The following is a 12,238-nucleotide window of genomic DNA, read 5'->3' as shown; positions in this document are numbered from 1 at the left end:
GCACCTGCTACAGCTGGAGGAGAGGGGACACCAGCTTAATCAGGTAAAAAAGAACTGACTGGATAAAAGACATTTCTAGCAGAGCAGTCAGCATCAAAGTGATAGATCAAGAAACTGCAAGACAGGTCAGGCAAGGTGGTGCATGACTGTAATCCCAGCAACTCAGGAGGCTGAGGCAGGAGGATCACAAGTTTGAGGCAAGCAGAGAGGCCCTAAGCAACTTAGGGAGAATCTGTACCAAAATAAAAAATAAAAAGGGTGGGTAAGCTCAGTGGTAATGCACCCCTGGGTTCAATCTCACATATTAGAAAGAAAAAGGAAAAAGAAATTGCAAGACAGACAACAATGGCACTAATGATTGGCTGAAGAGGAGGCAGAAAAGAAAGGCAGGGACAAAATAATGAAGGTCTCTCAAGAAATCAAACTTCATTCTGGTGGCAACAGAGAGTCCCTACTGTGGCTATGGGGATGGTACAAGAAGAAGCCAATTTGAGGCAAGGAGTTCAGTTAAGAATACTGTCCATATCCTGGAAGAAATAACGAAGACCAAAATTAAGTATAAGGCAGTAGGTTTCCAGAGAGGTAGAAATTTAAGCTGTAATTATAAGAGCTGGAGATGTAGCTCAGTGACAGAGCACTTGCCTAACATCCACAATGCCCCAGGTTCGATCCCCAGCACCACAAAAAATAATATAATTATGAAAGAGAACCTCCTAGATTTAGAAGGTACAGAAAAAGGAGATAAGGGTTTTGGCCTGCATGTGTAAATAGATGCTGATGGCTCCACAACAAGTCAGGGAACTCCCACCTTACCAGGCACTTCCCATCAGCAGCAGCAGTCCAAATATGCACTAATGATATCATTTGATGTCTGCTAAGCAGGGACTTTAAAATTTGTGCTCCACAAAATAAAATAAACAATATGGAAAAAGCTATACCATGGCTCCTCCTGATTCACAATGTACCCAGCCATTGAGATTCATCAGAGACCCTTCTATCTTCTACTCTAACTTCCTCCTGTGAAAGGCCCCCAAGACCCAAGCAACCACCACCACCAACATGACAGCACTGAAACTCATTTCAAATAAAAACATCAGTGTATGTACATTTTGAAAGAGGAATGAGTAACAAAAGGCTTCATTCTGTTCAAATCTAACTTCCTACATTGCCTTTTTTATTCATAAAATACATCCCATATACTGCCCAGCAAACACTCTTATGACATATCAGCATCCTTTTTTCCTGAGTGTACCCAGAAATATTTTCATTCTGCTCAAGGTCAGCAGACATAGCTTTTGAAAGGAATAACTACATTTTTCACTATTTCAAAATGCACTTTTTGTTTTTATAACTGTCAACATCAAAAAAAGGAACAATAACAAAAAATTACTATCAAATTTTGGAGAAAGTAAGAAGCCTCTCTACCTGAAAGACATGTCATAGATACACTGGGTCTCAGAGATGCAGTCTTAAAATTCAAGACCAGTCACTCTGCAAATGCTTAAATTCCTTTTACAATCCCCCACCATTTGGCTATCCAGTGTAGATCTGACCTCCCCGGTAAGAGAGGATGCACCACCCTCAGTACTGGTGAAAAGGGCAACGTAGTTCTAAACAAAGGTAAAACCTAGTGGAAAAAAGTAATGAGGAATGGGAGATTTTTTTACATACTTTCAAATTATCTCCCAACAAATTACTTATTAATTATAAAGGGATACACCTTACTGTGGAGAAATCTAGTCATCCAAGTATTCAGAGTTAACAAAAACCAGCACTGCACAGTGGTATCAGGTGTACACCTCTCATGCCTTGAAGAACAGCTCTTCTGTGGGTATTACTGCCATAGAAACATTCTCCAATCTTATCAAGAGAAAACCTTGGACAATCCAAATTGAGGAGCATTCTACAAAATAACTGGCTTGTGTGTTTTAAAACTGTAAGGTCAAAAAACACAAAGAAAGGCTATAGAACTGTTTCAGATTAATAAGAAACTAAACAGACACCAACTAGTGAAAAAATAATAATAAACAACATTATTGGGGTTACCTATGAAATGTCATTACCATTGATAAGGTAACAGTATTATAACTTACATTTTCTGATTTTGATAACTATACTTTGGTTATGTATGTTCTTAGAAAATACTGATATATTTAGGAGTAAAGGGACATGTTTGAGACTCACCTTCAAAGAGTTTAAGGGGAGAAAGTATGTGTGTGTATTGTGTGTGTGTGTGTGTTACATGAAAATGACAAGTTATCCAAAAAATAAGTTCACACAATATTATGTAACAATACTTAAAAAAAAAAAAAAAAAAAAAATGTGTTGAGTTCAGTTCCCTTTAAGAGTTCAGGTGCTCAAACACTGCAACTGACATATCTGGTTTCAGTATCTTTGGATACTTGACCTTTTCCAAATTATCCATACCATTTATTTTGGTACTTCACATACCCAGCTTACCATGTACTAAATGTTCTTAATTAGTTCACACGAATTTTCTATTTTTGCAGCTTTCACCCTAAAGTAATCTCTATACAGCTGCAAAGCACCCCCCATATCTGAATACCCTAAGGCAATAGTGGGACAGCTGGGATGTTCCCAACAGCAATACACATAAGCTGCACCCAAGATCCAAGATAACTTAAGTATAATCATATCACTCCTCAAGCTACATTTTAATGTATGTGTTGGTATATTTAACAATAATATGAATATGAGTTTATATAATAATAACATGAATAGATGTATATTTACACAATCATTCTTACTAACCTCACTAACAAATATATTGAAAATGCCTAGTGTTTGGCAATGAAAAGAAAAAATAAGTACCCTTATTCACTTTGTAAGGAATGTTTATTCACTGGTACAATCTTGGAAGAGGAAAGCAAGAAACACTTTTGCAATATGTATCAAAATTATAAACATACACTTCTGGACCCAGCCACTTCACTTCTCAGTGATAATTTACTATTCAGACCCAATGCCATACATTGCTTTCTGACAAAGATGTTCTTAATGTATTTATAGACATATGCACATTTTTTGTTTCTATATTTATCAATAGCAAAGACAGAAAAATTTTTAATTAAAAAATTTAAAATAGTAAAGTAAAATATCAACAAAAGATGAATAACCAATTGTTTTCACCATTCCTTTACGTTAGCTTTTGCCCAGCAAATGAAGTGAAATAAACTGTGTAACAGTAAAGGGAAGCATTATTTTAAATAGTAAAATACCAATAAAAATCTGTGTTCCATCAATGGGGCACTTAATAATGACACATCACCTATTCATTCAATATCATAAAATCATTAAAGAAAATGAGTAAAACAGAGAAATGGAAAGATGTCATGATATATTGTTACTAGGTGGGAGAAAACACTGCTGAACAGACATATCGTAAAATCTTTTTTTTTTACTTAAAAGGAAAGAACAAGAGGACCCTGAAGAAGTTATACCAAACTATAAACTATGACTGCTTATAGGTATAAAACTACAAAGTTGTTACTTTTTAACAATTTTCTGTAATATTTGAACTTCCCCAATAAGCATTATTGCACTGTTACGTAGAAAAAAATTTTAAAAAGTCTATATTAAAGTGAGGCAAATTTAAACAACCAGCAGCAAATATCAGAACACATAATCACCTTATAATTCTTAAAAACTGCTATAATAGGTATTCTTACTTATTTTTTTTAATATTTATTTTTTAGCTGTAGTTGAACACAATATCTTTATTTTATTTATTTATGTTTATGTGGTGCTGAGGATCGAACCCAGGGCCTCTCACGTGCGAGGCAAGCGCTCTACAGCTGAGCCACAACCCCAGCCCCTCTTACTTATTTTTAATAGTAAATTTTTTTTTTCCTCAACTAATATCCCACTCAAAAGCCTATACAGAAAGCTAATCAGAGAAACTCAAGTTGGTTAGTTGGTTGGTTGGTTGGTTGGTTGGTTGGTTGGTTGGTTGGTGGGTGGGAAACCACACTTAGTCTCTCACTCCTTGACTTAAAGGAAAACATACATTTGAGGAACCCAGGCAGTCAGAGGAAATGTGAAGAATTCAGCAATAAGTGAGCCAGTGAAGAGATTCTTAAGTATTTGGGTTTTAGCCCCTGATGTTAAGCAGCCTCACCACAGACACATGGGTAGGTTGTCTGCCACACTTTTTTTTTTTTTTGTGGTATTAGGGATTGAACCCATGGGTACTTAACCACTGAGCCACATCCTCAGCCCTTTGTTAAAAGTATTTTACTTAGAGAAAGGGTCTCCCTAACTTGCTGAGACTAGCTTTGAACTAGCAATCCTTCTGCCTCAGCCTCCTGGGCCACTGGGATCACAGGCATGTGCTTGCCATCCCCTATTTTCACCATGAATAAAAAAATGACACCCATTTTATCAAACACATCAAGAAGACCTAATTCCCAACCTACCCTAGCCCCAACACATATGATTTCACCATAACAGCAAGGTCATTTTCAGGTCCAACTGTCCTCTTTTCAAGCTAGATACAGACCCCATGTGAAAAGTCTGAAAGGATGCAAATGTCTGTCATGTGATAATCACCTAAATGATGGCCTCCTTCACTGTAAAGGATTTAAGAGATTTTAAAGGAATAGGCTCTAGATTTAAAATATAAACCTAAAAAGATCCAGTACTACCCACTAACCCTTCTGTAGAAATGAAAGCCTACTACTCAAATACAGTCTTTGCCTCTGGGTCCTGGGTGACCCTGTCATAACATCTGCTGACCACTCTCTTACCTTGGACTTTGCATGCCAAGTGAAGTGCAGGAAATTTGTCTCACTGGGTACTAATAGGTTGAAGGAGAGGGCATAGTGACTAATAAGGTCGTTTCTCACATAATAGAGTTCTGCATCAAGACCTAGAAAAAAATTAAAAGATAACAATTAAATAAATGGACAAAAGATATGAGCAGACATTTTACAATAAGATATATAATTGGCCAAATAAGCATTATTATAAAAGGGTGATAAACCTCATTAGTTAGTCATTAAAAAAAACACAAATTAATCCATTATGTCCCATCATCCTATATAAAAACCTATGAAGTTTTATAGGACACTCATAAAGATTGTTCTGTTTAGGTTTTTATAGGTGTCCTATTTATAGGAGGATGGACTATAACAGGTTAAAACGTGAGACCCATTAAGCACCTAAGAGTATAACTAAAATTAAATGTTGGCAAGGGTATAAAACAATTCCAACTCTCATAATTGCTGGGAGTGTAAAAATGTTCAACTGCTTTTAAAAGCTAGTAGATTCTTATAAAGCCAAACATGTACCTACTCTGTGAACTAGCAATTCCACTCAGATAATTATACAAAAGAACTAAAAACATTATGTCCACAGAAAGACTTGTGCACAAATATTAACAAATATTTTATTAATAATAGTGAAAACTGGAAACAACACAAATGTCCATCAGCATACACCAATAGACAATCAATTATTCATACAACAGAATACTACTCAGCAGTGAAAATAAACCAACTGCTAAGACTCTGCAACAAGGAGGAATTTCTTAGTGTGAAAGAAACTAGACACATGAGGATACAAACTATACAATCCTATTTAGATAAGGTTCTGATACAGATGAAACTGATTTATAGTGATAAAACTCAGATCTAAGGTAGCATGAAAAGAGAAGGGGGTGAAAGGGAGACTGGTGAATTACAAAAAGGCATCAAGGAATTTCTTGGAGTGATAACAATGTTTGAAATCTGATTAGAGTCCTGGTTACATAGGTGTATATATTTTTTCAAAACTCAAAGAACAGGACATTTAAAATCTAAATGTAAAGTTTACCTAATATTTTTAAGAGAAGTTAAAAAAAAAGAAAAAAAAAACTTTTTTAAGTTTTACCTCTCTACTAAAATGTCAAAAAACTTTAAGACAGCTGGTCAATGGCATATACCTGTAATCCTAGTGAATCAAGAGGCTGAAGCAGGAGGATTCCAAGTTCTAGGACAGTCTGGGAAACTTAGCAGAGGACATGTCTCAAAATAAAAACTAAAAAGGGCCAGAAATGTAGCTCAGCAGTAGAGGGGCCCTGGGTTCAATCCCCAGAATCACAAAAACAAGACAAAGGGGAAAAAACCTTTAAAGTCCTAGAACAGCAGTAGCACTAACATAAAAAGCTTTAGAAAAAAGATTAACCTTAAATGATCAACAACTTCCAAATTTATACTTCAAATATTTTTCACAGAGAAGGAAGAAATTCTGTTCCTAATAAATAATATTTCTAATGTCATTACTAGTAATAATAGCAAAAACAATGTATAAGTATTTAGGTTTTCTAGAACACAGTTCAAAGTATCAAGAATATCTAGGGATTCTGCAAATTCAACTCCATATAAAGCTAGATGAAAAATAGCTGTTAACAATTAGACAAGAAATAAAGAACAAAATACAAGCATGAATTCAAGCCATACATGCTGTCACTTAATAATTTGTGGTTTAGTCCTACTAGGAATTTTCTAAATTCTTATCTCATAAAATGAAACTAAGGAACACAGTCAATCCCTTCCCATTAGTCCTCCCTACACTGCCCCTGGTTTCTCCAGTTTTATTAAATCAAATATTTCAACAAAACCCGGGTTCCTAAGCAGAGAACATTCTCCTGGAAGATACCAGAGTGACTTCTCTACAAAATTACAAATGAAGACTGAATAAAGATAGAAAATAATATAGTCAACTAACTTTTTCAGACTTCTAAAGTCTACATGGACCTTAACTTGTGCTGGCACACTTAACACCCTGTCCATCCATCCATGATTCCCCTTCAATGAATCACAGAACCTTTCTGTGTTCTGTCATCCCCTGAAAGTACTCTGTTTACCAATCTCCTCACATTACTGAAGTGTAACTTTTTCTAGGCCTTGTGGAACCCAAAGAGCCCATCCTCCCACCTTCCATGGGCATTGCTCTGGATCCCCATGACCACTTTGGATGACTACTGAGCCTTCTTGTCAAAAGTTTTGTTTCCTGTGGGATCATGCTATCCAATTGTGACACCTTCTATCCTTCCTTCCCAATATCTCAGCTACCCCCATTCAATGAGGATTCTAGAACTAATTTGTAAATTGGGGAAGGGAGGTGGGCAGTACTAGGAATTGAACCCAGGGTTGTTCTAGCACTGGTAGAGCTCCCCTGGGTTCAACAGAAGGAAAGAAGGATCCAAAACATCCCTAACCCTTTTTGCATTTTTTGAGATAGGGTCTCACTGAATTGTATGGTCTGACCTGGCAATTTCGATCCTCTGGCCTTAGCCTTCCAAATTGCTGGGATTACAGGCATGAGGCACCACACCCATCTATAAACTTCTATAAATCCCTATCCTATGACTCATCATGGCAAACTCCCAAATTCCTTGAAACCAACTCATTCCCAACCTGCCCTTCAATGCTCCTTTGATTCCTCAACTCCAACAACCTTCATTCATACCAAAATAACCCATTTTTTATGGAATGTAGCAATATGCAAATTACAAACCATTCTATTGGGTTGCAGCAATATGCAAATTACTCTACCTCCAAACTCTTGAACTATATTATCTCAGTGTCTAGTAGCTCTTTGATTTCTTTGTTTTCACAGCTTTTCTGAGTTCAGACCACCTAAGGTATCTAAAATCCTCTTATTTCTCCCATTCAATTATACCAATCATTTCCTCACCTCCTTACAACTATTTCAATTATTCAATTACTTTCCAACTACTTCAGTTACTTCTCCACCAGCATGGTCGTCTTTTTCCCCCAGCTTGTCAACATACATACCTCACTCAGAAAACACTCCAATCATGAACCAACTCCCCTACCTCCTGTCATTTTAGGTGCTGTAACTAAATGCTGTATAAGCCTGAATGAAGCCACTGTTACAAATGACTTACAACAAAATGATGCTTCTGTTATCAAGAAATAACATTTATATGTGGCTGATAAGTTTGGAGCCTGTGATCCAAATCTCCATGAACACCTACTGATCACCAAAATAAATTTAAAATTTGAAATTGACTACTATAGATGGAGATATTAAATTGGAATACAATTATTAAACAGCTGCTATTTTCTGAAAAGTTCTGAAAACATTTGCTTTGAAATGGATATTCTTTATTAGCTAAAATAGTTAATTGTCCTTGGAAAGGGTTTGAATTTCTTAAAGAAACCATCCAAGCTGAAGGCCCATGACTGTAATCCCAGCAACTCAGGAGGATCAAGTTCAAGGCCAGCCTTGGCAACTTAGCAAGATCCCCTCTCAAAATCAAAACTAAAAAGGGATAGGGATGTAGCTCAGTGGTAGAGCTTCCCTGAGAGAACAGAAGGAAGGAAGAATCCAAATTATACTCAAATTTTCACCTATCAAATTTGAAAATAGACAGTCCTATCATTAAGACGTGTTCCTACAATACTGATTCACATAGTAAATAATAGTGCCAGTATAACATGGCAGATGTACCATTTCACATATGAATTTCCCCAGGCAAGAGAAACTGGAAGATCAGGTAGAAAACTATAACTTCCAGTGGGAAAGAACCCTCACTCAGTTCAGATACTGCCAAGCAAGAACCCTTTAGCTCTATTTCAAGAATATTAAAAATGATCATCTGCACCCACAGTTCCCTCCTCAGGTACACAGTCAGCCTCTCACCAGTTCCACCTGTGCCCACCTATATGGCAGTCCCACAGGCTTACAAAATTACTTTTATCTACACTGTCTTAGACCATTTAGGTCTGTGATTTCCAGCCCCTTAAATTTTAATAGATTTAACTTTCCTCTGAGGCAGCCTTGGCCACACTAAGTGGTTTGACTGGGCTACCCAAGTTATCTCATAAGGTACCAATTATGTTTCTGTTAGTACTCTGGTTTCAAAATTGCAGAGGTCTTGAGCAGTCTGCCCTTAACCTTATTTTTCCCATAAATCCTGTTATTTTTAGTGAATAATCAATCTTGAAGATTTTTAAAAAGTGCATTTGATATTACAACTGAAATGTTTATGCATACGAGCAGGATACTGCAAGCAATTTATGACTACATATAAAGTTTTATAAATATTTATACTCTTTGACCCAGTAACTCCAATACTAAAAATTCCATCCTAAGGAAATCAAAGATAGACACAAATTTTTTATGTACAGACACTAATGTTAAAATTATCATTTGAATGATAAAAATATAAATTACCAGCAATGGGGCAATGACTAATAGACTATAATACATCCATTATAGAAAATAATGCTCTTCAACATTTTTTCTTTCTTTGGAAAAGGAAATAGATGATACTCTAAGAAATTACATAGCCTTCCAATCAAATGATGGTACCTCTTTTGAAGACAGGTTTTAATGATCAAAAACTGACAAAAAAAACTGAAAAAAGACTATGAAGCCATGAATAAGGATGCTACAAGTAAATTTTGATGATTTGGATTTTGCCCAGAATGTAACAGTAAAATGAAAAAACACAAGATACAAACTATATGCACCAAATTTTAAAAATATGTAGCACCTAAATGATTAATGTTTATTTCAAGTTTTCAATAAGTCCCCAGTGAATTAAAGTTAAATATACATGAATATGCACATTGCATGTGCTCTATTTTTTAAAAAAGAAATACCAAAACCTGTTAATAGTAGTTAATTATAAATTGTAGATTATGAGTGATTTTTTTATCACATGCTTTTATTCTTTTTCTTAAGTTTTCTATGAAATATAACTAGAAAAAAGTTTACAAGAAAATGTTTAAAGGATTATGTATACAGGTCACAGCAATTCACTAAAACAAAATCCAATTACTGTCTAAGGCTGTAAGAGAGAAAAAGTCCCTCCTCCAACAACCAAATTCAATTTTTAAAAAAATCACGTCTATAAAGGCATTATGTTTGGTATATCAAGGTTAACACTAACAATAATTAAAAAAAAAAAAGATTAATGACTAAAATCCCTTTCCTCCAACTTGCTCTTAAAATATCCAGATATGTAAAAAAGCAAAATCTGAGAAAATACTATGAAATAAAAAGAAAGACCAAAAGAGAACACCAAAATTTGAAAAGAATCTGCATATTCATCATTGGCAAAGGGGCTGACATGAGGAGAAAATTCTTGGATTACCCATTCTCACTATCCAAATGAGAATAACATGGAAAACCCCAAAGATGACAAGGAAAGAACAAAGCTATCATTTTCAGGGAAACAGGGAGCAATTGAGGAGTTCCATTACCAACAAATTCTTATCAGGTGTTCAAAAAAAACAAAGTCTCAGAAGGTCTCAAAAAACATACCAATCACATATTCTTTCCCAAAAGAGTTACTGTAAAACATACTGAGATTAATTAAACTTTTGTTTTTAACAGGGAATAGAGATTTTTCTACTAAGAAGTTTATTTCATGATGAAAGTATAATAATCATAAATTTTTATTGCTCTAAATCAAAAGGAAAAGCATAGGGGAAAAAAGCAGAACTATAAAGAGAACCTAATGCTAAGTATAATTATGGTAATAGTACAAAACTAGTTTGTACAGGATATATGAATACATATCCATAATTAATATGGCCATAATTAATACACACACCAAGATGGTACTCTGTAGAAAATTCATCTTCTTTGAAATAAGAGTAAAGCACAACTAATTCCTTTTGTTTTCCCCCACATTTTTTTTATTGGTGCATTACTAGTTATACATAATGGTGGGATTTGTTGTTATAGATTTGTACAAGGCACACAATATAACACTATGACTCGGCCAATATCACTCCCCAGCACTTCACCCTTTCTACCTGCTGGTCCTTTTCCTCTAACGATCTCCCTTGATTTTCATGAAATCTCCATCCTTTCCCTTTTCTTTTCCTTTTTCCTCTCTAGCTTCCACAACAACCAGTTTCTTAAGTCAGAAAATATGTAGGCCCCAATCTGACCACAGCACAATGGGAAGCGGTCAAAGGGGAAACATACCATTTAGATTCTGAAGTACAATCTGACATGCAATCTACCTCAAAGAGTCACCTATACTCTTAATCCTTACGAAAGATTTAAACAAGAGAAAAAATAACCTTGAAAAAATGATTGGAAAGATTATTTCCCAAAAATTGGCAATGCATGGTTAAATAATATATGATACTTTTCTTTTTCTTTACGGTCTTATACATGTTCCAAGTTATCATAAGGAGTATGTTTCATATTATAACAAGGAAATAAAACTAATAAAAATAATTTTAATCAAATTTATTTTGTGCGTTATATAAAATAGAGAATATCATACTTAATTTGAGTTGAATTTCCTTTCTCTTTCCTTCAATATACACTGAAAAAAAATTTAAGACAGTAAGATAAGATCTACATAATCTATTCCTTTCTAATTGTTATGAATTATTAGTCCACCAAATAAGATTAAAGTAATTAAATGCAAAGTGAATGCATGGGTAGTGGACAGCAGCAGGAAGTGGTGCGGTAGGCATCATAGAAGTAAAATAGTGAAGAATGGTTGTAGAAAGGAAGTGAGTTAAATAATTTATTCAGTAAGGCTTTACTGAGTCAGTTACTCAGCAAGTCAGGAGTAGCATAACTATGAAACCAGGAAATGGAGCCTAGTTCCAGACAGTGAATGTGAAGGAAGGGAGGGGGTGCCAAAATTAAAACAAGAAGTTCCAAGGGCTTAGAAGTGGTCATTCCAATGAGTGCCTTCTATGAGAAAGATTTCTGGGAACTGAGACCAGCATGGCCCCAGGAGTAACAGCTGAGAGAAAATCAGGGTAGGTTCTGATATCCCTTTGGAATAAAGGGAGGGAAATAATGAAAGTCAATCTGAAGGTAAAGAAACTGAGGATCTGTAGAGACCTGATGACTCCTACAATTCCAATAGGTCCAAGGTTATATAACTAAGAATCACAAAAATCAGGAGAAGAGGATACTGAGTCACTATCCTGGAGCAAAACAACCAAAGAAGGGAAGATATAATATATGGTAAAAAGCCAGTTCTATGGTGAACAATCAAAAAGGAAACCAAGGGGCTAGGGCTATAGCTCAGTTGGAAGAGTCCTTGCCTTGCATGCACAAGGACCTGGGAGGGAGGGAGGGAGGGAGGGAGGAAGGAAGGAAGGAAGGAAGGAAGGAAGGAAGGAAGGAAGGAAGGAAGGATTCCATTTACAATAGGATCCAAAAGAATAAAATACATAGGAATAAATGTAACCAAAGAAATGAAATACTTACACACTGAAAACTA

The 12,238-nt window shown here is 35.4% G+C and overlaps 1 protein-coding gene across 1 annotated transcript in view; it reads right to left on the bottom strand.

Annotated features, from left to right (window-relative positions):
- The window catches only part of Ryk (receptor like tyrosine kinase), an 86,787-nt gene that overhangs the window by 53,506 nt on the left and 21,043 nt on the right, over positions 1-12,238 (bottom strand). The window contains exon 2 of the mRNA XM_046431832.2: positions 4,767-4,888. Within this exon, the coding sequence (XP_046287788.1) occupies positions 4,767-4,888 (122 nt within the window). The remainder of the gene's footprint in view (positions 1-4,766; positions 4,889-12,238) is intronic.

The sequence above is a fragment of the Marmota monax genome, unplaced genomic scaffold, assembly GCF_021218885.2.
Source record: "Marmota monax isolate L192 unplaced genomic scaffold, Marmota_monax_Labrador192_F-V1.1 WCK01_AAM20220418_F8-fsc00022, whole genome shotgun sequence".
Classification (NCBI taxonomy): Eukaryota; Metazoa; Chordata; class Mammalia; order Rodentia; family Sciuridae; genus Marmota; species Marmota monax.
Note: the sequence above shows the minus strand (reverse complement) of the source record. Positions and strands in the feature narration are given on the sequence as shown.